The sequence below is a fragment of the Eptesicus fuscus genome, chromosome 5, assembly GCF_027574615.1.
Source record: "Eptesicus fuscus isolate TK198812 chromosome 5, DD_ASM_mEF_20220401, whole genome shotgun sequence".
NCBI classification, from domain to species: Eukaryota; Metazoa; Chordata; class Mammalia; order Chiroptera; family Vespertilionidae; genus Eptesicus; species Eptesicus fuscus.
Genome location: NC_072477.1, coordinates 74952983 through 74977825, shown reverse-complemented (window position 1 = coordinate 74977825; position 24843 = coordinate 74952983). Strand labels below are relative to the sequence as shown.

Genomic DNA, 24843 nt, shown 5'->3' with positions numbered 1-24843 from the left:
GGTTCTGTTCTTGTTCATCAGTCTATGTTGTTCATCATTTCCCCTAGATAAGCGAGATCATGTGTCACTAGAGATATACTTATAAGAACTGAATGTGAGACGAGCAATAATAGTTATGCTGACAGGCAAATGAATCAGTCTGTAGTGAGTTTCTTTCTGGACCAACAGTTCTTTAGAGACCCAATTTCAATGTCCACCAGTTCCTTATGTGTACATGTCAGCACTGACCCCTCAGCTCTGGATGGTGGACAAATGGTGGTAACGGAGGACCGACTCCCTCTGGTTTGGTCTCGGCCGGACCCAGGGGCACGGCTTCACCCGGACCCAGGGGCGCGTGGCCTCACCCGGACCTAGGTGAGCGAGGCCTCACCAGGATCCAGGGACACATTGGCCATTTGTATTCTTAATTACTTGATCTTTTCACTCATGGGGCTATTTTTATTAATGGTATTAAAATCAAGTCTTTTTTGAAATCTTATTAGTCCTATTAAAAAAAAAACACCCACAAAATAAAAATTAGAGTATCCAGCCAAAGTGCTCTGAAGATAGTAAATATTGGTTGAGTGAACTAATAAACAAAACGAGGGAATTAATGAACAAATGAATTGGAATGGATATAGGGGATGAAGATGATTCCCAAGCTTATGGAATTGATTGATAAAAGAAAGTTTTAAAAATAAATCTCAACAGCTCAATCTCCACAAAAGAGGACTTGGATGTCTTTTTTTTTCCTTGCTGTTTCTATACACAACCTAAAAACTAGGCCTTGGTGATATATTCCATCATCATGCATGCATCATTGATCCTGTGTCTGTCTTGTCAATAGCGGTTGCTATTTTTCTGTCTTCTCTAGTTGCAGGATCATTTTGCTGGCACTTTTGACAGTGGAAAATAAACATATGTTTTATAGAGTTTAAAAACAACAACACAAAAACTAAACAGAAACCTTCAGAGCCACAACAAAGAAAGCATTGCCATATAGTGTCAGAACATTGCTTCTGGTGACCAAGGAAAGAAAACCCAGGCCTATCTAGCTCTAAAATCAGTGCTTTTTCCACATCTTCTACTGCCTCTCTCTTTCCACTTCCAAAATATTTGGGATATTCAAGACATTTATGTTCAGAGTTGCTTCTGGCTAGCAACAGAGTTTAATCAGGGGTGGAATAGGGGAGGAGTGGAAGTGGGAATCGCTCACCAACACCAGCTAGCTAGGTGGGGCCACATGACGGTCACTCCTAGGATTGGCATGAACTCATGAATGGTGAATCTCCTTTACCCTGGCAAGGAGGCATTAGAGCAGCAATGAGGCACTACAGCAGAAATTTTTAACCTTTTTCATCTCATGGCACACATAAACTAATTATTAAATTCTGCAGCACACCAGAAAATATATTACTTGACAGTCTGACAAAATAAATAGGTATAATTTTGATTCATTCACACCAGGCAGCTATTGTGTTGGTTGTCATTTTTTTTTTTTTTAATTTGACAATCTAAGGGAAAAGTGGTCAGTGCTCCTGATTAAATAGTCAGGTATTGCATGTTTTTAAAATTCTCGCGACATACCCATTGAAAGTCACTATACTAGAGCAAATAAAATTAATCTCTGACTCAACAGGAAGTGAGCAACCCAAAACAGAAAGGACAGTTTTTTGAGGGTCATATAGGCCCATTTCTACATCTGCAGTCGGAAGGCTGATTGTAGCTGAAGTCCTGGTTTGATGTATATGGGTACAACTGTCCTTTGTTTTCAAAGATGCTGCTTCATGATAGCAGGTCACACTGTCTGGGTGACTGAAATGGCTAATGAGGGACCTGCATACCAGTTTCAAACATAACTTAATTCTTTAAAATGCTATCTCCTATATTCACAGCCACCTTTTGCTTGTATACACAAAGCTAGAAAGCTCTAGGTCACATACCAGTACCTATAGCTGTAGATATGAGAGCAGGGAGAAATGATGCTTGATTATCTCCTCATCTTTAGACTAATGGATTGAATTTTTAAAGGCACACTTAGCACTTGGGTAATAGCTTCACCACAACAATACACTTTGGAATATTTTCCACAAATCTAATCTTGCATGGTTAATCTTTCACCTTTGATTTTGCATGGTTTTATCTACCTTTTCTCATCTTGCTTCTTTCTGTCCAAGATATCTATACTAATAAAAGGGTAATATGATAATTAGACCAGGAGACCTCCGTATATCCTTCTGGACAAAGCCATGGTGGCGGGGCCAAGGCAGAGGTGGTTAGGGGCGATCAGGCCAGCATGGGAGAGCAGTTAGGAGGATCAGGCCAGCAAGGGAAAACAGTTAGGGGTGATCAGGCTGGCAGGGGAGCTATTAGGGGCATCAGGCAGGCAGGTAGGCAAGTGGTTAGGAGCCAGTGGTCCCAGATTGCGAGAGGGATGTCCAACTGCCGGTTTAGGGTTGGGCCTAAACCGGCAGTCGGACATCCCCTGAGGAGTCCTGGATTAGCGAGGGTGCAGGCCGGGCTGAGGTACATCCCGGCCACCCTCCCATGCACGAATTTTGTGCACTGAGCCTCTAGTGATTTAGAAAGATAACTGGCTACAGAGAAGACCTAAACTATTCATGCAAGAGCAAACCCACAGCCTCAGCCACAATAACCAACTAATTTAACAAGACATCAACAAATATTTACCAACAGAAGTCCATTGTAGACATCAATGAGTGTATCTTAAGGCTGTAGCTTCAAAAGAAAATGAAATGATCCCCAAACCATCCCAACACATACTTTTTGGTCAGAGCTTGCCCCAAAGCCTCTCTCCACTCTACGACATTGATTCCCAATAAGAACTTCTTTTGATACTGTGACCCCAAAGAACTAGCTCTGCCACATTAACTATATGATCTTGGGGAAATTACTTAACCTCTCTCAGCATTATTACTCTTAAGTAAGTGAGCATAATAATACCTTTCACTTAGGGATGTTAGGAAGAATAAAGGATAAAATCAATGTTAAGTACTTATCATAATGCCAGGTACATGGTAGGTGCTCAGTGTAAGAAACATGCCTCTGATTCAAATTTTATAGAAAAGAAACATCGTGTGGCCAGGCAGTTACTGAATTTCCCTAGAGCAGTGGTCGGCAAACTCATTAGTCAACAGAGCCACATATCAACAGTACAACAATTGAAATTTCTTTTGAGAGCCAAATTTTTTAAACTTAAACTTCTTCTAACACCACTTCTTCAAAATAGACTCGCCCAGGCAGTGGTATTTTGTGGAAGAGCCACGCTCAAGGGGCCAAAGAGCCGCATGTGGCTCACGAGCCGCAGTTTGCCAACCACGGCTCTAGAGCAAACAGAATGTAGGCAGTGGGGAGAAGGTATGAGAGCTGTGCACATGGCTGATAGCACACTTTCCAAGAAAATTCCCCTAAACCAGAGGTTCTCAACCTGTGGGTCACGACCCCTTTGGGGGTCGAACGACCCTTTCACAGGGGTCGCCTAAGACCATCGGAAACCACAGACATGTACATTATGGTTCATAACAGTAGCAAAATTACAGTTATGAAGTAGCAATGAAAATAATTTTATGGTTGGGGTTCACCACAACATGAGGAACTGTATTAAAGAATTGCGAAATTAGGAAGGTGAGAACCACTGCCCTAACTAAACAAAGGGAGGTGGAGTCAACTAGAAAGTTCTCAGCCAAAAGAAAAAAGAAAAAAAAGAAAAGATCTCAGCCAATATTTTAAATGGCCCAAATGGGAGACAGCAAGACCTAGGTGATATATAAAGAAACAGGTGACTTCATAGGACTCAGCCAACGAGGAAACGAAGGAGGGACTAATAAATAGTCTATGTTTCCCTCCCCACTTGTGTGCCGCATGATGGACACCCACTCTCGAGAGTGTTATTAAAAGTCTCATTTTCGCCATGTTTCTGTTTCCCAGCCCATCATTTGAAATTGAGACAGGTGAGCCATTTCTCAAAACTTGGGGGCTTGTCTGGGATTTCTGTGCCCAGACTAGGGAGGGACCCTGGTTGAAGGGTAGGCACGTCCCACCCAATTTTGGGTGGCCCTTTGCCTGGGCCCTGTCTCTTTGCGGGTGCCATAGATAAGCCTGAGACTGTTTTTCTTTGGAAGGTGGCGAAAATGATACCAAGAGGGTACATGCCCAGCACCAGGCAAGTCTCATGCGGGCCAAGGTGGAAATACCATCTTGGTGGTTGGGTATCCTCAGAGGTCGGGTATATGTGACTGGGAAAGGTCTGACATATAAAGCGAGTGTGGAGTTCTGATCTGCTGTTCCGTTCTCCCACATGGGAACTGGCCAGAGAGGGACAAAATGGATCTCGGGGAGTGTGAGACATCTCTAAAATGGGGGATTGAGCACAGTGCGAGACATCTCCAATATGGGGGACTGAGCAGGAACAGAGTCACAAAGGACTTTCCGAGGATGGGAAACAAAAATTCTAGGCCTAGGTAGAATTCTTCCCCAAATAGTCTATTTGGGCCAATGCTGAGATTCAGGGGAGGGACAGTCCCCAAACCACAGACAGGAGATACTGCTCTGCTTCGGTGGTTTTTTAATGCAGGGCACTCTGTGGTGTAAATGTTAGTGCATTGTGCACACCTGCATAAGAGCGTTTCTGTTGATGTTTTGTGTTTCTTTATTGTTTGGTTTAATTTGTTTAAAGATGGGCCATGTCCTGCTTTGGGGAAGCCCAGTTATGTGCATTGAGGCTGAACATGGGACAGAGATTGTCAGAATGTACTCTTCCTGCTCTCCTTCTCAGGGCATCAGTCACCAGAAACCCTTAGCTAGTGAGATTTCTGTCTGTGTGTCTAATGTAATTTTGGCTTTCTATCTTTGGGGGCCTTTAGTTTGCTGTTCCCTGGTTTATGAATATAGGGACAAAGATTACATGGGGAAGTAGGAATTACGGGCAAGCAATGCAGTCTGGGTTGGGACTCCATTGTTTGGGCAACAGGGTTAATGTTTTCATGATAATGGGCAGTTTTTGAATAAGAATGTACTGCATCCCAAGGAGGGAGGGGACATATGACTCCTAGCCAGGTGGTATGTCCTGGTTAGGCAATCATGGCTAACAGATTAATATTTCCCGTAACCATAACTAGTCCCCAATGTTCTATTTTTGCCCATAACACTGGGAGGAACAGCTCTGTAGAAAAACCCTCCAGGAAGGTGCAGAAATAGCAGTGAAGGTGGGCAGGGGAGGGGGAACTCCTGTTTTTATAAAGGAAAATAAAATAAAATGGTACTTTCATATTAAAGCCACTGAAGGCCAGTAAGTTATGCCTATTACAAAATCTGCCAAGAAAATGCCTTGGGTAAAATAATTGGCTTTAAAATCTGAAGTTTGTTAATACATAATAAATAGATGTAACTAAAGAAAGGGTTTATGATAAAGCTTTTTAGGTGATATATATATATATAGATATAGATGATATAGATATAGATATATCTATGACTAAACATAGTTTTCCATAATTTTTTGGTAATTTAAAACTTTGGAGTTTGCTGGGTTAAATAGAAAAATATTTAAATATCTAGGTACTTTGGAGTAACGGGATACTGAAATATTAATCTGAGTTTGCCTCTTATAGAGAATTTAGAGGATAGATTTGAATCCATTAATGAATATGCCTTGTGTTTTATTTGAAATATATCTTTTAAAATGTGAAAACTAGCCCTGACCAGTTTGGATCAGTGGATAGAGCTTCGGTCTGTGGACTGAAGGGTCCCAGGTTTGATTTCGGTCAAGGGCATGTACCTTGGTTGCAGGCGCATCCCCAGTAGAGGGTGTGCAGGAGGCAGCTGATCGATGTTTCTCTCTCATTGATGTTTCTAACTCTCTATCCCTCTCCCTTCCTCTATGTATAAAATCAATAAAATATATATATTTTTTAAAATGCGATAACTTAAGAGAGAGGTAAAATTTAATCTGCTGGTATTTAGTTCTAAACACTACTTAAAGTTTAACATTTGTAAAAGTAATATTGACTTATTTGACAGCAAAAATAATTTGCTCTTCAAAATTCTGCTTAGCAGCCATGTGCCCTGGAATTTCCCAGCTCTGCTATAAGATGAATTTAACATCCTTACACTCACAAAAACGGAAAATCTACCTCCCTAATGACTGAGAATGAAGTAACTAATAGGGAAAAGGGCATTTGTATTCCATGCCATCCCCTCTGGGGCAGCTGAGTAGAGAAATTGGGGAAAAATCAATAGGCCAAGAACTGATGAGAAGACTTTGATTCTTACTGATTTCAGAGACATTTTTATTTATTACATATTGTAAAACAGAAAACAAAAGATCCAGGCAGCTCATTTTCTGGGCCCCTGGCAATGAATGCGGCCACCCCTGTTCTAGAGTGTGTAGGGGAAATGCCAGGAATAGAGAGCAGAGCCAACTCTGGGCTAGTGGCCTGCTGATTATGGACGGTAAAAGGTCCTATCCAAGTGGACAGGCAAGCCATGTTCACAGGCAATAACAATGTATCTGGACCCTGCTGTGGCTCTGTACTTGCAGGGAGGCTGGTTGGACCCTCCGTGGTGCCTGCAAATAGTGACCTGGAAAGGAGACTTGCTTATTCTGAAATGTTCCCCATAAGGCTTCCCATTCTTATCTTCACAGACAGCCTTAATTTTCTTCTTGGTGCCATGAATAAAGGTGTTGATGTCTTTGCAGGGTGAAGTCAAGTCTCGTCTCTTCATCGTGACTTCACAGTATCTGTCATCGTGTCCATCTGGAGTGGGATCATAATGCTGGTTCAGGAAGATTTTGTACCTCTGGTCATCTGGAGCCGGGTTTGGTTGGGTCAGACAGGACCCCAGCATGAAGATCAACAACAGGGGACCCAGGCCCATCATCATCTCTTCCAACAAGGCTCCTGCCAAGGGCAAAAGGTATGGTAGGACAAATTAGGCTAAAAGGGCAAATGAGAATAAAAGGACAGGGACCTGCTGGACTAGTGACAGGGCATCATGAGTCCAGTATCCTCAGTCACCTAAATTATATCTTTTCTTTTCTCTTCCTCATTAATCTCACATTTCTTGTCAATCCATTCTTTTGGAAAATCAATCTAAGTGTTCTGAACACAACTTCCTGCCCAAACCATTCTTTCATATCCCTTATGACTCTGAGTAATTATTTTTCTATCAGTCATAGCATTAAAATATCCATTCACACTCTAGTCCATTTATTACTTAATTGAATAACAAACATTACATAAGCTCTTCTGGGTACAAGGCATCCATGGGGTAGGAATAGGAGGTCCAGTTCACTGAGATGAAACAGTAAGATAGGAGGCCTATGAAGAAGATGGACTTTAAAAAAATATATGTTTAATTTAGTTTAGAGAGAAAGGAAGGGTGGGGGAGGAGAGAGAGAGAGAGAAACATTGATGTGAGACTGAAACATCTATTGGTTGCCTCCTGTATGCACCAAAACCAAATAAACCCACAACCTGGGTATATGCCCTGACCAGGTATCAAACTGGCAACCTTTTGGAGCATGGGATGATGCTCAACCAACTGAGCCACACTGGCCAGGGCAAAGAGGGTCTTCTGAGCCCAGGGAAGGGTCAATCAGAGGTTTGTTAAAGACAAGATTCTAAGTATTTAAGTCAATAAATCAGCTGGCTATAAGAAGAGCAGTTGAGAGCAGTTTTGCCCTGACGTGAAGAGAGACAGACCCAATTCCCTAAGAATTACTTGGTTTGTGGTTAAAGGTGGAATTATTATATACTACTTAGAAAAAAAACAGAGAAGAGCATGGAAGAATTTGTATAATGATTGGAAGTGGGTCTGGGTCAACTTTTACAGAAGACTGGAGGAAGAAGAATTCAAGCTTATTCTTAAGAACAAGGTGGATTATTCTCAGAGAATATTTTCTAGTTTTCCCATAAATGTACATACACTGTTACACAATAGACAAATGATGTTACTATGTGATCAGATAAAAGAACACCAAAGAAAACCTCTTCAGAACTTTCGTGAAGCCAAAATCCTTACAATTTGCTATAATGATTTTGTAACATCTTCCACAAAAGAAGAATAAGAGAGAGAAGGAGATTTCTGCCATCATCTCTCAAGAGTTTTCTGTCTAAACTGTGGGACTCACACTTCCCTGGGGCAGTGTGTCACACACACTCAAACATACCTATCCAGTAAATAGAATGCTTTCTTCTGGAGTAAAATTTTATGTCAATGATAGCTATTAAAAATGTGATTAAACAAGTATAGATTATAACAAAATAGAAAACAAATTTCATATTAACTTTAAGAACTTTATGTGTTAAGAAATGTGAAGGTTTGAGAGTTGAAAAATATTTGGTGTTTCCAGAAAAATATTTGGTAGTTCCTGACAATATTTTTAGTTCTTTGGAGAAAAATTTAAGAAACATTCAGAGCCTTTAAAAACCATCATATCTTCCCCCACATTGTATCAAATAAATGTCAGTGTTCCCACATTCAATAATAAAAATGACTTTTCACTATAAATTTGAAACTGTTTTTTATAATTTTGCTTTTCAAATTGTTTGTGAATCAGCAACTCACTTACTTTATGATTGGCTATGATTTATTAGCAACCATCACACATAATAAGATATTCTTACAATGGAAGAAAAATTTGACCTTCAAGTTAGTCTCAAGTGTGATGTAATTCATATAAATCCTAAATTAAAAGAAAACAAATGGTACATTTTCATAGACATTAAATTAAATAGTAATCTTTATTTTGAACTGTTCTTATATGTACATCAATAAACATTTTTATGTCAAATATTTTTATATCCTTAAAGATGCCACAGGTTCTAGCATTAAGCCTGTATTATTACTAAACAGCCCTTGGAGAATGACTGTAAATCTAGAAAGACCAGTAAATCCAGGGTTCTGATGGTTTCCTGGGAAGGCATGTGAGAGAGAGACCAAAGTGAACACTCTTTCTCATCATCATTTGGCATTGATACATCTTGTCTGTTTCATAATAACGATACACAAATTCGTCATACTGTTGAAGAACACCAAATTATACACTAGGAAAAATTTTGGTCATTCCACATTACTGAAATAAATAGCAGCTGAAAAAGTTGCCATTAGGAACACTAATTACAATTTGTAATAGAATCAAGTGAAAGCATGTTCTTGGAACTTGAGCAAAAAAGTGGTTCATGACTGAAGACAGAAGAGCCAGCCCTAAAAGAATAACAAGTATTCATACATGGCCACTGCTTCAACACAGCTGCTGGCCTGCCAGGCTCCCCATTTGCCAAGCTCTTTACATTTACACTGTGCTTTTTAGTCTTCTGGGTGTGTTTTCTTTTTCTAGTTTTGTGGAAGACCTCATCAAAGGTTTACTGATGTGGATTCATTTAAGTTTCTTGCTCTTTAATAGACAAATATTGCCTTCTAAGTCGAAGGCAATTATAGAATCTCAGGCTCCCCAGATGGAACAGGACCTTAGATTCACAAAGTCAACACCTCTCTGCCTGGAGGCAGAATCCCAGAGTTCAAAATCAGCAAGTAGAGCCAGAGCTGTAGTAGCCAAAAGCGTCATTAGGTGGCAGTGGTGGGTAGAAATGTTGCCAATATCTTCCATGCTATAGTGGAAAGCAGAGGTCCTTGTAGGAGGTGGCAGTGCTGTACAGGTTGTGGGGATATTGTTGTTCAAAGAAGGGGGTCTGAGCTGCTGGGCCTGTCTGGAGTTTCTGTCTAAACACTCTGTGCTTAAATAATAAAGACCAAGGACACCCCATTAGATACAAGTTTCAAAGCAAAAGTCACATAACTCAGGATCTGCCCACAAGGATATCGCAAAATAAAGATATACCTATTGCCAATTTCCAGGGCTGCCATTTCCAACCTTTCATCCAATCACCTGTCTCCATGTCAGTGTCTCCTACTGGTGTACACTCTACAGGAGGGCAGAGCCCATATTACTCACCTTAAATCTCAGTGCCTGCCTCACAGTAGACCCTCAATATTTTTTATTTTATTTTTTTAGTGCTTGACTTAATTTTCCTCTTCAGGCTTAAGTTTGTTTATCTATAAAATGAGAGTGTTGCTAACTCTAAAGTCTGAAATTCTATGGTTCTCACTAAGCATAAGAGAATCTTTTCCAGTTTTACTAGCAAAAGCCTAGTGGAATTACAGAGACAAGGTTTTATAAGTTTAGTAGGTAGATAGCATAAGGCGCTTTGTGAAAAAAAAAAAAAAAAGATGATAAGTAGGCCTGTGATCCAATTTTACTGAAATGTATAATTTCATAAGGCTCAGAGTGTAAGCCAAGCCCACAGACCACCTTTAATGAAGGGCCTGGACTGATGCCACACAGAGGCTTCATATCCTACAAAGCCACTTGCTGGCTGGAGGTTGAAAGCCTCCCATCCCAGTCTGGAGAGGTAAAGGAAAATATTTGTTTCTAGCTTTCAGAGTTTGCACATTAATTCTGTAAGAATTTAGCTAAATTTTGCTCAGGCTTATTGTAATCTTGAATCCCTAAGACATCCAGAAACCAAAGCCCAGCCGGTACACACCATGGCCACCAGTATCGAATATCTACTCACCCACTCACAACTTTCTCACCCAAATATTCAATCTTAAATTTCCCCAAAAGAGGTACAATCAATTTGGGAGAAAACAAGTATGAGACAGATTATTTGTGCTACTGAAGTGAATCTGCCTAGGCCAAGGGCTTAGAGCCTCACATCTGGTCATTAAACTCACTCACACATAACCTTCCATATTCAAGCACATAAGTGTCAGTCAGCTTTTTGTCAATGAAACATGTCTTCATTGTTCTTCAGACTAACTTTATCATCTGTCTCAAACCCATCCTTTAATCTTCACAATAATTAATATTCTCTTCCTCTCTCCACAGGCAATGTTTTGTATTGAAGAGATTCATCTAACTCGTACACACCAGGTACTTAACTTACAGTTTATGATAAGTAACTATGGTTTTAATTTCCATACATGTAGCTTCACACTTTTATGTATTCTAGGACAATATCCCTCAAAGCAGAAAGCATAACACCCAATGCATACTCCTTCCCTTATCTCTTTTCCTTCTTCTTCCCTGCAGCCTGCCAGTATACCTTCTTTTGATCTTAGATATGTTCCACTTGGCTCTTAAAGAGCAATCAAAACTTTTTTTAAGTAAAAAAAAAAAAAAATTAGTCGAGAAGATTAGAAGAAAAGGGCTAAAAGCATTCTTTTTGTTTCTTTCCTGTTCTGCCACATTTAATGCCTGTTCCCTGGGGCATCCAGATGCCCTTCAGCAAATGGCTTCCCCAGGTCTTTGGGGATTTTATCATAATTCAGGAATCCCTTGTAACCCTTCACCTGTTCAAGTCTCACTAATCTCCCTTCATCCACACATATAGACAATCCCAAAAGAAATCTGCTTTCATTTTAAACTTTAGAATCTGGTTCATTTTTTCTTAGTTCATAAGTTGGGCCCATAGGCTTTAAAGGGGGGTGGGGGGAGAATTGTTCCATTGAAATAGCTAAATGCCTAGACATAGTATGTATATATTAAAAAAATACAGCAATAGATTACCCAGGGGTGAGAATCTTACAAGAATCAAGAAGAGTGGCTCCAACTGAAGATGGTTTCCACCTCTTTGTTCCTGGAGATGGGTTCCAGCTGTGTGCACTGGATCCCTCTGGTTCTGATTATATAGCGATCAAATGAACAGGGTGGGGAAACTAGTTCCAAAGAACCCTAATCCTGGCAGAGATAAGGAAACCAAAGACCCTGCCCTTGGCAAACAAGGAAATTCACCTTTTTCTTGGGAATGACTAGATCAAATATTTACCCACTGAAGTGGATTAAGGAGTTGTTCTAAGAGGCAATGTTTGATGTTGGTAAGCAAGGTCCTTTGTTCCAAAGCTGCCCTTTTTCCAATGTTCGTGGTTCTTACTCTTGCCCATGACAGGACCAAGGTTTCATTGTTCACATACATGATCTGGATCCAGAAGACGCTGTTTCTGATCTATGGGCCAACTCCAAGAACTGCCTTTGTAGAACGCCAACAGCAGAATGCTGTTCCCCTGCACTGTCTATTTATGAACATAATTTGGTTTCATGAAAGGAAGCCATGCCAATAAGTAGGTTATTCATAGATTTCACAGAACCAGGAAAGCACTTGTAGAGAAGGTTATGTGACAGCTGTTAGTACCCACTTATTTGACCTCAGCCTCCCAGCTACTAAGCCTCAGAAATATCTTTGCCATATTTCCTGGGCTTCTCCTTACTTCACCGTCAGCTGTCCACAAGAGACTAACCAGGAGCCCCCAATATTCTGTTCCTTGTAGCACAGCTGCAAACTGATTATCTCCACTGATAAGCATCACTCCTGAGATGGTTAATTGATCTCATTGTCTCTCCATTGGATAGAACCCCTTTAATGAAGAATAATTGTCTTATCATCTCTATAGTCTTAGTTTCTACAACAGTGACTGACACCTAGGCCCAAAATTCTTTTTATTATCCCTCATGGTCTAAAAATGCATTCTTGGATACCACTTTTGGGACCCCAACCATGCAGATTCTCTAGGCTTCTCTCAGGGCTCACCAGCACAACTGGGTTTGGTCATGGTTACCAAACAAGGCAGGCAGAGTAGGAAGGCTTCCAAGGGTCCCAGGAAAGCTCTGCTTCTAGCTTACTGATAAATCCTAAAAACCCAGGATATGCCTTCACTTTGGAGGCATTGGTCCCTGTTCCAAAGCACTCTCTCCTAGGAGAGATTAACTCTTTAAACAGCTACCAGTGGGTTACACATGCTTGGGCAGGTGCTCCAGAGCCTATCTTAGAAACAGGTTTGGTAACTGGAAGGGCCTGAGGACTTAAGGAGGAAGAAAAGTGGATGAGGCAGGGTAATAAAAAACTAGGGAAGTTCCCTGGCAAGTAGAATAAGGAAAATAGAGACAAAATATTTAAACAAAGGGCCAAGCGAAAAAAAGAAGATGGCAACCGGCAGGAAGGTAGGGAGAGAGACAGTGTGAGTGAGGAACCCATAGAGGAGAGTGTAGACGTGGGTGGTGTGTGTGTGTGTATGAGCTAGGGTCAGTTAGATTCTGCACGTCTTCCAAGGGGCTGCCTAACCGGGCAGTCCTAGACGGCGGAGCCCCGCGCACAAAGCGGACACTTCTCGGCGGCTGGTGCGGACGCAGAGACCATGCCATCTTGAGAAACAGAGCTGCCTGAGACTCAGATCCTGGCTTCTGACACAAACCAGGACCCTGCAGCCACTGGGGACAGAGAACTGCTATCACAGCTTCAGACCAACAAACAACAAGTATCCCGACTTCTCGGCAGAATTCCGTGAGTCAAAGAGCCTATCCCCCTTCCCGCAGGCGCGCAGATAGCGCCATTGTCACTGATAGTCCTGCCCCTCGCCCAAGCCGCAGAGCTTTGCACAGGGACTCGCTCCCCCTCAGGGAATTTGGCATGAGCGGGACAGAAGCAGCTCCCTGTTGGGGAAATCTGTCAGTGCGCACAGAGGGCTCACCTTCGGAGAATTTGGGGGAATTTGGCTTGCAGGTCACAGCTCCCCCTTCGGGGAATCTTAGTGCTTGCACAGAGGGGCTTCCCCTTTGGGGAATTTGGCGTGCAGGACGGACTCCGCCCCCCTTCCGGGACTCCGGTAGAGTGCACGGAGCCAGCTCACCTTCAGGAAATTAAGAGTGTGCGCCCTAGCCGGTTTGGCTCAGTAGAGAGAGCACACACAGGACGCAGCTCCACTTCAGGGAATTTGGCACACCGGACACAGCTGCCTGGGATCCCTGACTCACAGCGCATTCACACTAAGAGCCAGCGACCCCAATTGTTGGTGCATGCACACACAGGGACCCTGATTCTCAACGAGAAACCGCACAAGGCAACAGAGACTCTGACACTCGATTCTTGGTGCAGACACAGGGAAACTCTGACTCCTGGCACATGCTAAGGATCTCATTTTCGGCACATACCAACAGTGTGGTGCAGACAGGGCCCCTGATTCTAAGTGTGCACACGAGACCACACGGAACACTGGGGACACTGACCCTGGTTCCCACCAACCAAAGGCAGCCACACGTCCTAGTGTCAGAGCACTTCAGTGAAACTCGGGTGGAGCGAAGTCCCCACAGCACACGGCCCAGGTCCACGCAAACGGAAGCTTGAGCTTTCTGCTGATAGCCAGAATGGGGAAACGAAATAACTCACAGAGGAAAGAAAATGTGAAGTCGCCAAGAAAGGAAATCAGTGAAACTGAAGCTTGCAACATAACCGAAAAGGAGTTTAGAGTAATGGTCGTGGAATTTATACATCGGATGGATGAGAAAATCCACAACTTATGCAAGAATCAGGAATAAATGAAAAGTGATATAGCTACAATCAAAAACACCATGGAAAGTTTCAACAGTAGACTACAAGAAGCAGAGGACCGAATTAGTGAGTTAGAAGATCAGGTACAGAAACAAGCTCAATCTGAACAGCAATTGGAGAAGAGAAAGAAAAAGCAGGAGAAAAGCCTAAGGGAGCTTCGGGACAACATGAAACGAAGTAACATGCGTGTAATAGGGCTGCCAGAAGGACAAGAAGAGCAGCAGGGATTAGAAAATCTATTTGAAGAAATAATGACAGAAAACTTCCAGGATATGGGAAAGATAAAAGTTACGCAAGTACAGAGAGTCCCAAGCAGGATCAACCCCAAAAGACCCACACCAAGACATGTCATAATTTCAATGGCATATATAAATGATAAAGAGAGAATCTTAAAGGCGGCAAGAGAGAGACAGAGAGTTACCTACAAAGGAACACCCATCAGATTGTCAAATGATTACTCAACAGAAACACAACAAGCTAGAAGTGAATGGAAGGAGGTATACAAAGTGTTGCAAAGCAAAGGACTGAATCCAAGAATACTATATCCAGCAAGACTATCAATCAAAATTGAAGGGGAAATCAGGAGCTTTGCAGACAAAAAAAGGCTCAAGGAGTTTATCACCACCAAACCAGCAATGCAAGAATTGCTAAAGGGAATACTGTAAAAAGAAGAAATAAACAGGTAAGAAGGAATACAGACACAAAAATAGATATGACTACAAACAAATACCTTTCAGTAATAACTTTAAATGTAAACGGACTAAATGTTCCAATCAAAAGATATCGAGTAGCTGAATGGATAAAAAAACATGACCCATATATATGCTGTCTACAAGAGACCCACCTCAGAACAAGAGACTCACACAGATTGAAAGTGAAGGGATGGAAAAATATCTTTCAGGCAAATGGAAATGAAAAAAAAGATGGGGTAGCAATACTTATATCTGACAAAATAGACCTCAAAGTAAATGCCATAACAAGAGATAAAGAAGGCCACTTCATAATACTAAAGGGAGAAATCCAACAAGAAGAAATAATTCTGGTAAACATATACGCTCCCAATATAGGAGCACCCAAATACATAAAAAAAACTCTTGTAGGATTTCAAGGGAGAGATTAATAGCAATACAATCATAGTAGGAGATTTTAATACCCCACTATCACCACTGGACAAATCCTCTAAACAAAAAATCAGCAAAGAAACAGCAATCCTAAATGAATCACTAGACCAGATGGAATTAATTGACATCTTCAGAACATTTTACCCCAAAGCCACAGAATATACATTCTTCTCAAGTGCACATGGGTCATTTTCAAAGATAGACCATATGCTGGGTCACAGGCAAAGTCTCTTCAAATTCAAGAAGATAGAAATTATATCAAGCATCTTCTCAGATCACAGTGGCATAAAACTGGAAATCAACTACAATAAACACAATCCAAAGAAATCAAACACATGGAGACTAAACAGCATGCTATTAAACAAGGACTGGGTCACCAGAGAGATCAAGGAAGAAATAAAAAACATCATGGCAACAAATGACAATGAAAACACAACAATCCAAAATCTATGGGACACAGCGAAAGCAGTCCTGAGAGGGAAGTTCATAGCTCTACAAGCCTATAGCAAAAAACAAGAAACAATGGTAATAAATTACTTAACCCTACAACTCAAAGAGCTAGAAAAAGAGCAGCAAGAAAAGCTCAGTGTAACCAGAAGGAAGGAAATAACAAAGATCAGAGCAGAGATAAATGACATAGAGACCAAAGAAACAATACAAAAGATCAACAAAACCAAGAGCTGGTTCTTTGAAAGGATAAACAAGATAGATGGACCTCTAGCCAGGCTCACCAAGAAGCAAAGAGAGAGGACCCAAATAAACAAAATCAGAAATGAAAGAGGTGAAATAACAACAGACCCCGCTGAGATACAAAGGATTGTTACAAAATACTACGAACAACTCTATTCCAACAAACTGGACAACCTGGAGGAAATGGACATATTCCTAGAAAAATATAACCTTCCAAAAATCAACCAAGAAGAATCTAAAGAGCTCAATAGGCCAATAACTATGGACGAAATTGAAGCAGTCATCAAAAAGCTTCCGGCAAACAAAAGCCCGGGGCCTGATGGCTTCACAGGAGAGTTTTACCAAACATTCAAGGAAGAACTAAAGCCTATCCTCCTCAGACTATTCAAAAAATTCAAGAAGAAGGAACACTTCCAAGCTCCTTCTATGAAGCCAGCATCACCCTAATACCAAAACCAGATAAAGACAACACAATGAAAGAGAATTACAGACCGATATCCCTCATGAACATAGATGCCAAAATCCTCAACAAAATTCTAGCAAATCGGCTGCAGCAGTACAGCAGAAAGATCATACACCATGACCAAGTAGGATTTATCCCAGGAATGCAAGGATGGTACAATATCCGCAAATCAATAAACGTGATACATCACATAAACAAATTGAGAGATAAAAATCACATAGTCATATCAATTGATGCAGAAAAAGCATTTGACAAAATCCAACACACTTTCTTGATAAAAACTCTCAACAAGGTGGCAATAGAAGGCTCATACCTCAACATAATGAAAGCTATATATGATAAACCCACAGAAAACATCATACTCAATGGACAAAAACTAAAAACATTTCCCCTAAGAACAGGAACAAGACAGGGATGCCCACTCTCACCACTCCTGTTTGACATAGTACTGGAAGTATTAGCCATTGCAATTAGACAAGAAGAAGAAATAAAAGGCATCCAAATTGGAAAAGAACAAGTAAAGCTGTCTTTATTTGCAGACGACATGATATTGTACATAAAAAATCCAAAAGACTCCGTCAAAAAACTAATAGACTTGATAAATGAATTTGGCAATGTAGCAGATACAAAATTAACGCCAAGAAATCTATGGCATTTTTTTATACACCAATAGTGAACTTACAGACAGAGAGACTAAAAAGGCAATCCCATTTACCATCGCACCAAAAAAAATTAAGATACCTAGGAATAAACTTAACTAAGGAGGTAAAAGACCTATACACGGAAAACTACAGGACACTGAAAAAAGAGATAGAGGAAGATGTAAACAGATGGAAGAACATACCATGTTCATGGATTGGTAGAATCAACATCATTAAAATGTCCATACTACCCAAAGCAATCTATAGATTCAATGCACTCCCCATTAAAATACCAATGGCATATTTCACAGACCTTGAAAGAACTCTCCAAAAATTCATCTGGAATAAAAAAAGACCCCGAATAGCCACAGCAATCCTGAGAAAGAAGAATAAAGTAGGAGGGATCTCAATACCAGATTTCAAGCTGTATTACAAAGCCACTGTTCTCAAAACAGCCTGATACTGGCACAAGAACAGACATATAGATCAATGGAACAGAATAGAGAATCCAGATATTGACCCAAACCACTATGCTCAATTAATATTTGACAAAGGAGGCATGAACATACAATGGAGTCAAGACAGTCTCTTCAATAAATGGTGTTGGGAAAATTGGACAGATACATGCAAAAAAATGAAGCTTGATCACCAACTTACGCCATACACAAAAATAAACTCAAAATGGATACAGGACTTAAACATAAGACGGGAAACCATAAAAATACTAGAGCAATCCACAGGCAGCAAAATCTCAGACATATGCCAAAAGAAATTCTTCACTGACACTGCCCCTAGGGCAATGGAAGCTAAAGAGAAAATGAACAAATGGGACTACATCAAAATAAAAAGCTTTTTCACAGCAAAAGAAACCATCAACAAAACAACAAGAAGGCCTACTGCATGGGAGAACATATTTGCAAATGGCATCACTGATAAAGGATTAATCTCCAACATCTACAGGCAGCTTATACAACTTAATAAAAGGAAGATAAATGATCCAATAAAAAAATGGGCAACAGACCTAAATAGAATCTTTTCAAAAGAAGACAGAAGGAAGGCCAAGAGACACATGAAAACATGCTCAACGTCACTAATTATCCGAGAGATGCAAATCAAAACAACAATGCGGTACCATCTCACACCTGTCAGAATGGCTATCATCAACAAATCAACAAATGACAAGTGTTGGCGAGGATGCGGAGAAAAAGGAACCCTCGTGCACTGCTGGTGGGAATGCAGACTGGTGCAGCCACTGTGGAGAACAGTATGGAGTTTCCTCAAAAAGCTGAAAATGGAACTCCCATTTGACCCAGTAATCCCACTCCTGGGAATATATCCGAAGAAACTAGAAACACCAATCAGAAAGGATATATGCACCCCTATGTTCATAGCAGCACAATTCACCATAGCTAAGATTTGGAAACAGCCTAGGTGCCCGTCAGCAGATGACTGGATCAGAAAACTGTGGTACATCTACACAATGGAATACTATGCTGCCATAAAAAAGAAGGAATTCTCATCATTTGCAGCAACCTGGATGGAATTGGAGAACATTATGTTAAGTGAAATAAGCCAGTCAATGAAAGAAAAATACCACATGATCTCACTCATTTATGGATAATAAAGAACATTATAAACTTGAACAAAAAGACAGATACAGAGACAGTAAAGCATCAAACAGACTGTCAAATTACAGGGGGAAAGTTAGGGAGAGGTGGGGGAGATAAGAGATCAATCAAAGGACTTGTACGCATGTATATAAGCATAACCAACGGATGCAAAACTCTGGGGGGTGAGGGCATATATGGGAGTGATGTGGGGGGTGGAAATGGTAAGATATGTACACATATAATACCTTAATAAAAAAAATTGGGGAAAAAAATAAAATAAAATAAACAAAGGGCCAAGCAATCAAAGCCAGCTCATAAAACATTAGACTCTGAGGGATGGGAGGGTAATGGAGGGATAAGGACACATATGTAATACCTTAATCAATAAAGAAATAAAAAAATAATATTTGTTAGATAAATGGATCAATAAAGGAAAAAAAAACAAAAAACATTTGACTCTATCTTCCCTAACCAAGGACAATTAGGAGCAGGTGTCCTTGGTTATGGAAGAATACCTAATGAACCAGAGAGTGAGTAGCTAAAATCACCCTAGTCAGGGAGATAGGTAACAGAGACCCAGTGGTGCCATTAGTGCCAAACCCAAGAAAGAATGAGGTCAGGGGAATAAATAACAACAAAAAAAAAAAAAAAAAAAAAAAAACAATTAGAGCCAGACAAATCCAAGATAGGGCTAACGATGACAAGAGAATGATCCCAAACCCCACTATACGCTCATTTGATACATAAGCATGTTAAAATACGTGCCTAAAAGCTGATGAATATTCTAATGGAGACCTCCCCTAAAATTCCCTTCTACAGAAAACAGATTAATCCTCAAGACATGCTCTTCTCTGAGCACACCAATGCCACCCTTTTCTCAGGTGTGTAATTTTACTTGCTTTCTCCTAAATTCCCACGGTCCTCCTCTTGTCTAACTTTTCAGTGAGCCAAAAGCAATCCACACTTGACTCACTTTTGACTCTCACACTTTTACTTCTCAGTGATCTAGCAGCTAAGTCTAGGCTCACATCTTTTGCTGTGACTTCCTTTTCTGAGTTTAGGCAGCCCAGTCGAGGGTCACTTCTGTTACTGTGACCTTGCTTCTTCTATCCAAAGCTCTTCCTTTGTGTCACGGTTCCAACCTTTAATAAAAATACTCTCAAAATCAGCTGGGCTTGTGACTTGAATTCTTTCCTGCAGAAGTCAAAAACCCACACATCCTGGACCTGCTGGCTCAGTTCTGTCCCTTTCTGGAGACATGGGCAGCATGCAGAACCCAAAAAGGGCAAACGTCATCTGCTTTTCAGTTGTGTTATGACGAGTCCTGCCTGAGCTTCACTTTCCCCCATCATCTCTCTGCTTGCCTTCATCCCCTACCAAATCCTGAGCTAAAAAGAAAAAAGTTGAAGGTAGTGAGAAGAGGACCAAGCACACTGCCATAAATGCTTTCCCTCAGTACTTGGTGATTCCGTTATTGAAGCCTCTGGAGAGGAAGGTGCAGGCAAGTCTCTGGCCAGAACATTTGTTCTGCCAAACACCAAAGTTCAATGTCCTTTAGGAGCAAAGAAAGGTAACAGGATATGGGGCCCTTAGAGTAGGGTCTCTACTGGCACACAGCAGAGTGCCCAAATCCTCACTATCCTTTGTGGGCAGATAAGGTATTTGGGAGTGGGACCTATTTTAAATTAATCACATATCACCTTTAAAAGAGACACTGAGAAGTGAGTTCTAAAAAGTTATCAACCATTTTACTTGTTAAGGAAGATGGCTGCCAGGCCCATTCCAACACCCTGAGTGCCTCAGCAGTCCCAGGAGACTGAGGCATCAGCCACCTCCCGCAGCCTTGGGGACAAGATGACTTGATCAACACAACCCTTCTCTGATGAATCGCCTAACAACAGAGACAAGACACTACACTCCAATGTCACATTCACACACAAACAGTCCCATGACCTGAAACACCAGTTCCAGCCCAGCTCACACAGACAGATCAGCCTCTGGGTTTAGTTTGGCAGTGATGGCGGGGAGCAGCCTCCAGCCTCTGAACACAGCCACATCCCTTCTCTGTCTCAAGGATTTTAGTGAATAACCTTGGGGAAATCCACAACCTGCCTACATGGTTGACAGTGCAGAGTCAGGTGAATGGTGAATGGTTGCTTTTATTCTAATTGTTTTATTTTCAGCTTGGCACAATGAGGTTATGCGGAAACAGAAAATGAGGTTTTTGAGAAAAAAGTTTTACAATTTTATTAAAGTGCATCGAAGTGCTTATCCATTTGTGTTTCAAAATGTAACAGGAAATTATAGTCTCTGATTAATAAACACTATATCTTTGTCAGTGATTGTAATAGATGTGAAATAATTGCCAATTGAAAAATCTACACTAATAAAAGAGAAGCATGCATATTGGCCATCACTCTACTACACCCACCAGCCAATCAGGAGTTAGTATGCAAATTAGCCCAACAAAGATGGTGGCAGCCACAGAGCTGGAGCAAGCAGGAGGCTTGGGTTATCCCCGGCGATGGAAGAAGCCAAGCTTCCCACCTGCCCTGGCTGACCCTGGCCTCCACTCAAGGCTACAAAGTTTCAATTATAGAAGATAAATAAATCCCAGAAACCTGCTTCCAGCCGGCCCTGGCCTCCACTCTAGGAGGCACTGAAAAAAAAAAGAAAAGAAAAAAAGGAAGGGCTGGGAGGCTGGATCACCGGGAGGCATGGCCAGCCGGAAAACAGCCCTCAGCTCCTCACCCAGGCTGGCCACACTCCCATGGGGTGAGGGTCCCCGCTGGGGGGCTTGGCAAACCTGCAACAGCCATCAGCCCCTCACCCAGGCTGGCCAGACACCCCAGCCAGGATCCCCCACCCTGAAGGGGCTGTGACCAGCTTGAAAACAGCCCTCAGCCCCTCACCCAGGCTGGCCATGTGCCCCCCAGCAGGGACCCTCACCCCATGGGAGCATGGCCGGCCTGCAAACCACCACAGGCCCCTCGCCCAGGCTGCCCCATGCCCCAAGGGAACCCCCACCCTGATCAGGGACACCTTTCCTGGTCCGGCAAACCAGCCAGCCCCCACCCGTGCACCAAGCCTCTATTTATACTAATAAAAGGGTAATATGCTAATTAGACTGGGAGACCTTCCAGGAGAGCTTCCGGATGTTTTTCTGGACAAAGCCATGGTGGCGGTTACAGGCCAAGAGGGGAGGGCAGTTGTGGGTGATCATCCTGTTGCGGGGTGGGGCTGTTGGGGGTAAGCAAACCAGCAGGGGGGCCAGTTGGGGGCAAGCAGGCCATCAGTGGGGGTCAGTTGGAGGTGATTAGGACAGTGAGGGAGGCAGTTTGGAGTGAGCAGGCCAGCAGGGGGGCAGTTGAGGGTGAGCAGGCCAGTGGGGAGGGGAGGTAGGGGCGAGCAGGCCAGCATGGGGGCACAGTTGGCGGTGATCAGGCTGGCAGGGAGGCAGTTGGGTGTGAGCACACTGGCACAGGGGGCAGTTGGGGGTGATCAGGCCAGTTAGCAGAGTGGTTAGGGGCAATCAGACAGGTAGGCAGGGCAGGTGAGCAGTTAGGAGCCAGCAGTACTGGATTGTGAGAGGGATACCCGACTGCCAGTTTAAGCCTGATCCCTGTAAACCGGCAGTAGGACATCCTTCAAGGGATCTCAGATTGGAGAGGGTGCAAGCTGGCCTGAGGGACACCCACCCACCCCCAACCCAACCCAACTCCTTCCCCCCCGCCATGCACGAATTTTGTGCACCAGGCCTCTAGTATATTCATATATTTTCAAATGTTCTGACAGCTTGAACTTGAAAGTTATTCTCCTTTTTCTGAAATGTTTTTCTATGTCTCTTCTTCAAGCCAATAGTTTCTCTGCACGGACAGGGGAAGATTGGGTTCTCCTTCTAAGGACTCTAGTGCTGGTGTACTCTCCCCTTTATACAGAGTAAAAATGTTTAATTCTGTCCTTAAGACTAATAGTAAATTGTGTGATGGAGGGAAGAGGTTAATCTCTACATTTCTTTATAACTCTTACAGAGTTTGGGTCTACAGGCATGAAACTTACTTAAGAAGAGAAGTAATGGTTAAAGAGGATGAAGCTCACGTGAGAAGAAGGATCATGTCTCCACTTCTAGCAAGGAGAGACAGTTCTGATAGAGGGAGAATGGGACACAGGCCTGCTGACGTGGCTCTATTTCCAAACAGACAAACAGTAAACACTCACTTATCAACAAACTCTGGGCTTTGTGCCCATTCTCTCTTTCCCAAATGTTTCAAGGTGTTTTTCTGAGAATAACTATTTCCAGAGATTGCTTTTTGCTCAAATACAGTATAATGGAAACTCCTAAAGAGGGGTTTTGCCAGCCTGCTTTGGTCCACTTTCTTAGCCATCTACTTTCATTTGTGAATCACACTGGTAAGTGCTCCCAGCAATAACTTGACCAGCCACTTACCTCTGCCTGCTTATAACCTGACATCTGCACTTTTGACAAAAGCCAGAGCCCTTCCTATTTCCCTGGAATGGCTTTTCCTATCCTCTTTGCCAAGTGATAGTTTTTCTCCTCATGACTGGAGTACCTTCTTTTTCTGTGAGGCCTGTTACAATATCTGGTCATTCCTGCAACAAAGAATAAGAGAGAGGGACCTCAGAAACCATTCTGTTAACTCCTCATTTTACAGATGAGGAAACTGAGGAGCAAAGAAAGAGAACAACGTGTGGCCCAAGGAACATCTACACAGACTTCATGTTCTATACTAGGAATTTCTAGAAAATCAAGGCTAATTTTAAAGGTTCCTGTGAAAGTTGCTGTTTAAGGGAAACCTACTTGCAGTATTTCCTCAAATTCAAAAAATATATTACTTTATCTGTATAAAAATGAAATTGCTTGAAATGAAATGTAACACCATTATCATCCTGCACTAACTAGTTAGTAGCTGTGCAGTTTAAGTAGCTCTATGAATACCTGAGGCTGCTTCTGGAAGGTTGGCCACCTGCTGTTCAGATAATTATGTCACTTGTGTTTCTAGTGATCACATTATGGCTTGATTATTAGGTTCTTAATGACACAAAGGGAGGGTCTTGGCTAATTATAGATTTCCCTAGTCCTCACAGTGGTGCTGAGACTGTATTACTGTCCTTTGGAAACAAAGATGTCATGTCATGCCCACGTGCTGTGTCTGTGGGTGTGCTGTCTCCCAGTAAGAAGGCTGAGGATCCCAATGGTGCAGGAAGAAAGCTTAAAGAGGAGGCTGTTGGCAGAGTCTCCAAGAATTTCACCGCGCTGGCTGAGGGTGGGTTAAGGGTGAGGAGGCAGAGGTGAAGAAACAGAAAATGAAAGCATCAAATGTCCTTTCCATTTGCAAGAACTGAACAAGTTCTGCGCCATAAATCTGGCGATCAACCTAGTAGCCAGCAAAGAATCCCTAGTTTGAGCATGTGCCGGTCTCCCTGGGCCGCCCAGGCAGTGGTCCCTTGGAGTCTACCTGCTAGGCTACAGGCATTCGCTCTGCTATCTCTGCCCAGCTGCGGAAAGTAAACATGGGGTGGGAATGTAACATTGCTAACTTTACAAAACTGCACTTCTGCCTCCTTCCATGCCTCAGCTCCCAGTCTGGTCCCACAAACTCTTCCTGAATTTCCTCCACTCAGAAGGGACTACCCTGGCCAAAGCGCCCTGATAAAGTTAGGACACGAAGCAGGAGGAGGAGCAGAAATTAAACCCATCTTGGCCTGGGAACAAAGTTGCAGAAAAGGCCAGGGCTTAGAAAGAGAAGTTTTTGTTTCTCACCTGCTTCTTCCTCCTTTGTAAGAAAACGGGGAGCTGGTAGAAAACGTGAAGATGTTCTGACTCCTGCTTTGTGTGTGTACACTAAGGGGATTGGGATGCTGTGTGGAGGGGAGACGCCGCGGGCGAGCCCCTGGGTAGTTGGTACCATGCCCAGT

At 42.2% G+C, this 24843-nt stretch overlaps 1 protein-coding gene across 3 annotated transcripts; it reads right to left on the bottom strand.

Moving 5' to 3' along the window:
- Positions 1 to 6268: 6268 nt before the first annotated feature.
- On the bottom strand, positions 6269 to 24738 carry LOC129149014 (angiogenin-like). 3 transcript variants are annotated; one of them, XM_054715587.1, is made up of 2 exons: positions 24689 to 24738; positions 6269 to 6896 (listed from the first exon to the last, which is right to left on the bottom strand). In XM_054715587.1, exon 2 carries the CDS (start codon positions 6877 to 6879, stop codon positions 6439 to 6441), a length of 441 nt encoding a protein of 146 aa, XP_054571562.1. In that variant the 5' UTR covers positions 6880 to 6896; positions 24689 to 24738; the 3' UTR covers positions 6269 to 6438. The 3 variants fall into 3 exon arrangements, with proteins under 3 accessions (XP_054571562.1, XP_054571561.1, XP_054571563.1); XM_054715586.1 differs by lacking the exon at positions 24689 to 24738 and adding an exon at positions 11589 to 11648; XM_054715588.1 differs by lacking the exon at positions 24689 to 24738 and adding an exon at positions 11570 to 11610.
- Positions 24739 to 24843: the final 105 nt, after the last annotated feature.

Excerpts from the sequence above, each read along its gene's own strand:
- LOC129149014 (XM_054715587.1), bottom strand. The coding sequence starts at position 6,879 with ATGATGATGGGCCTGGGTCCCCTGTTGTTGATCTTCATGCTGGGGTCC.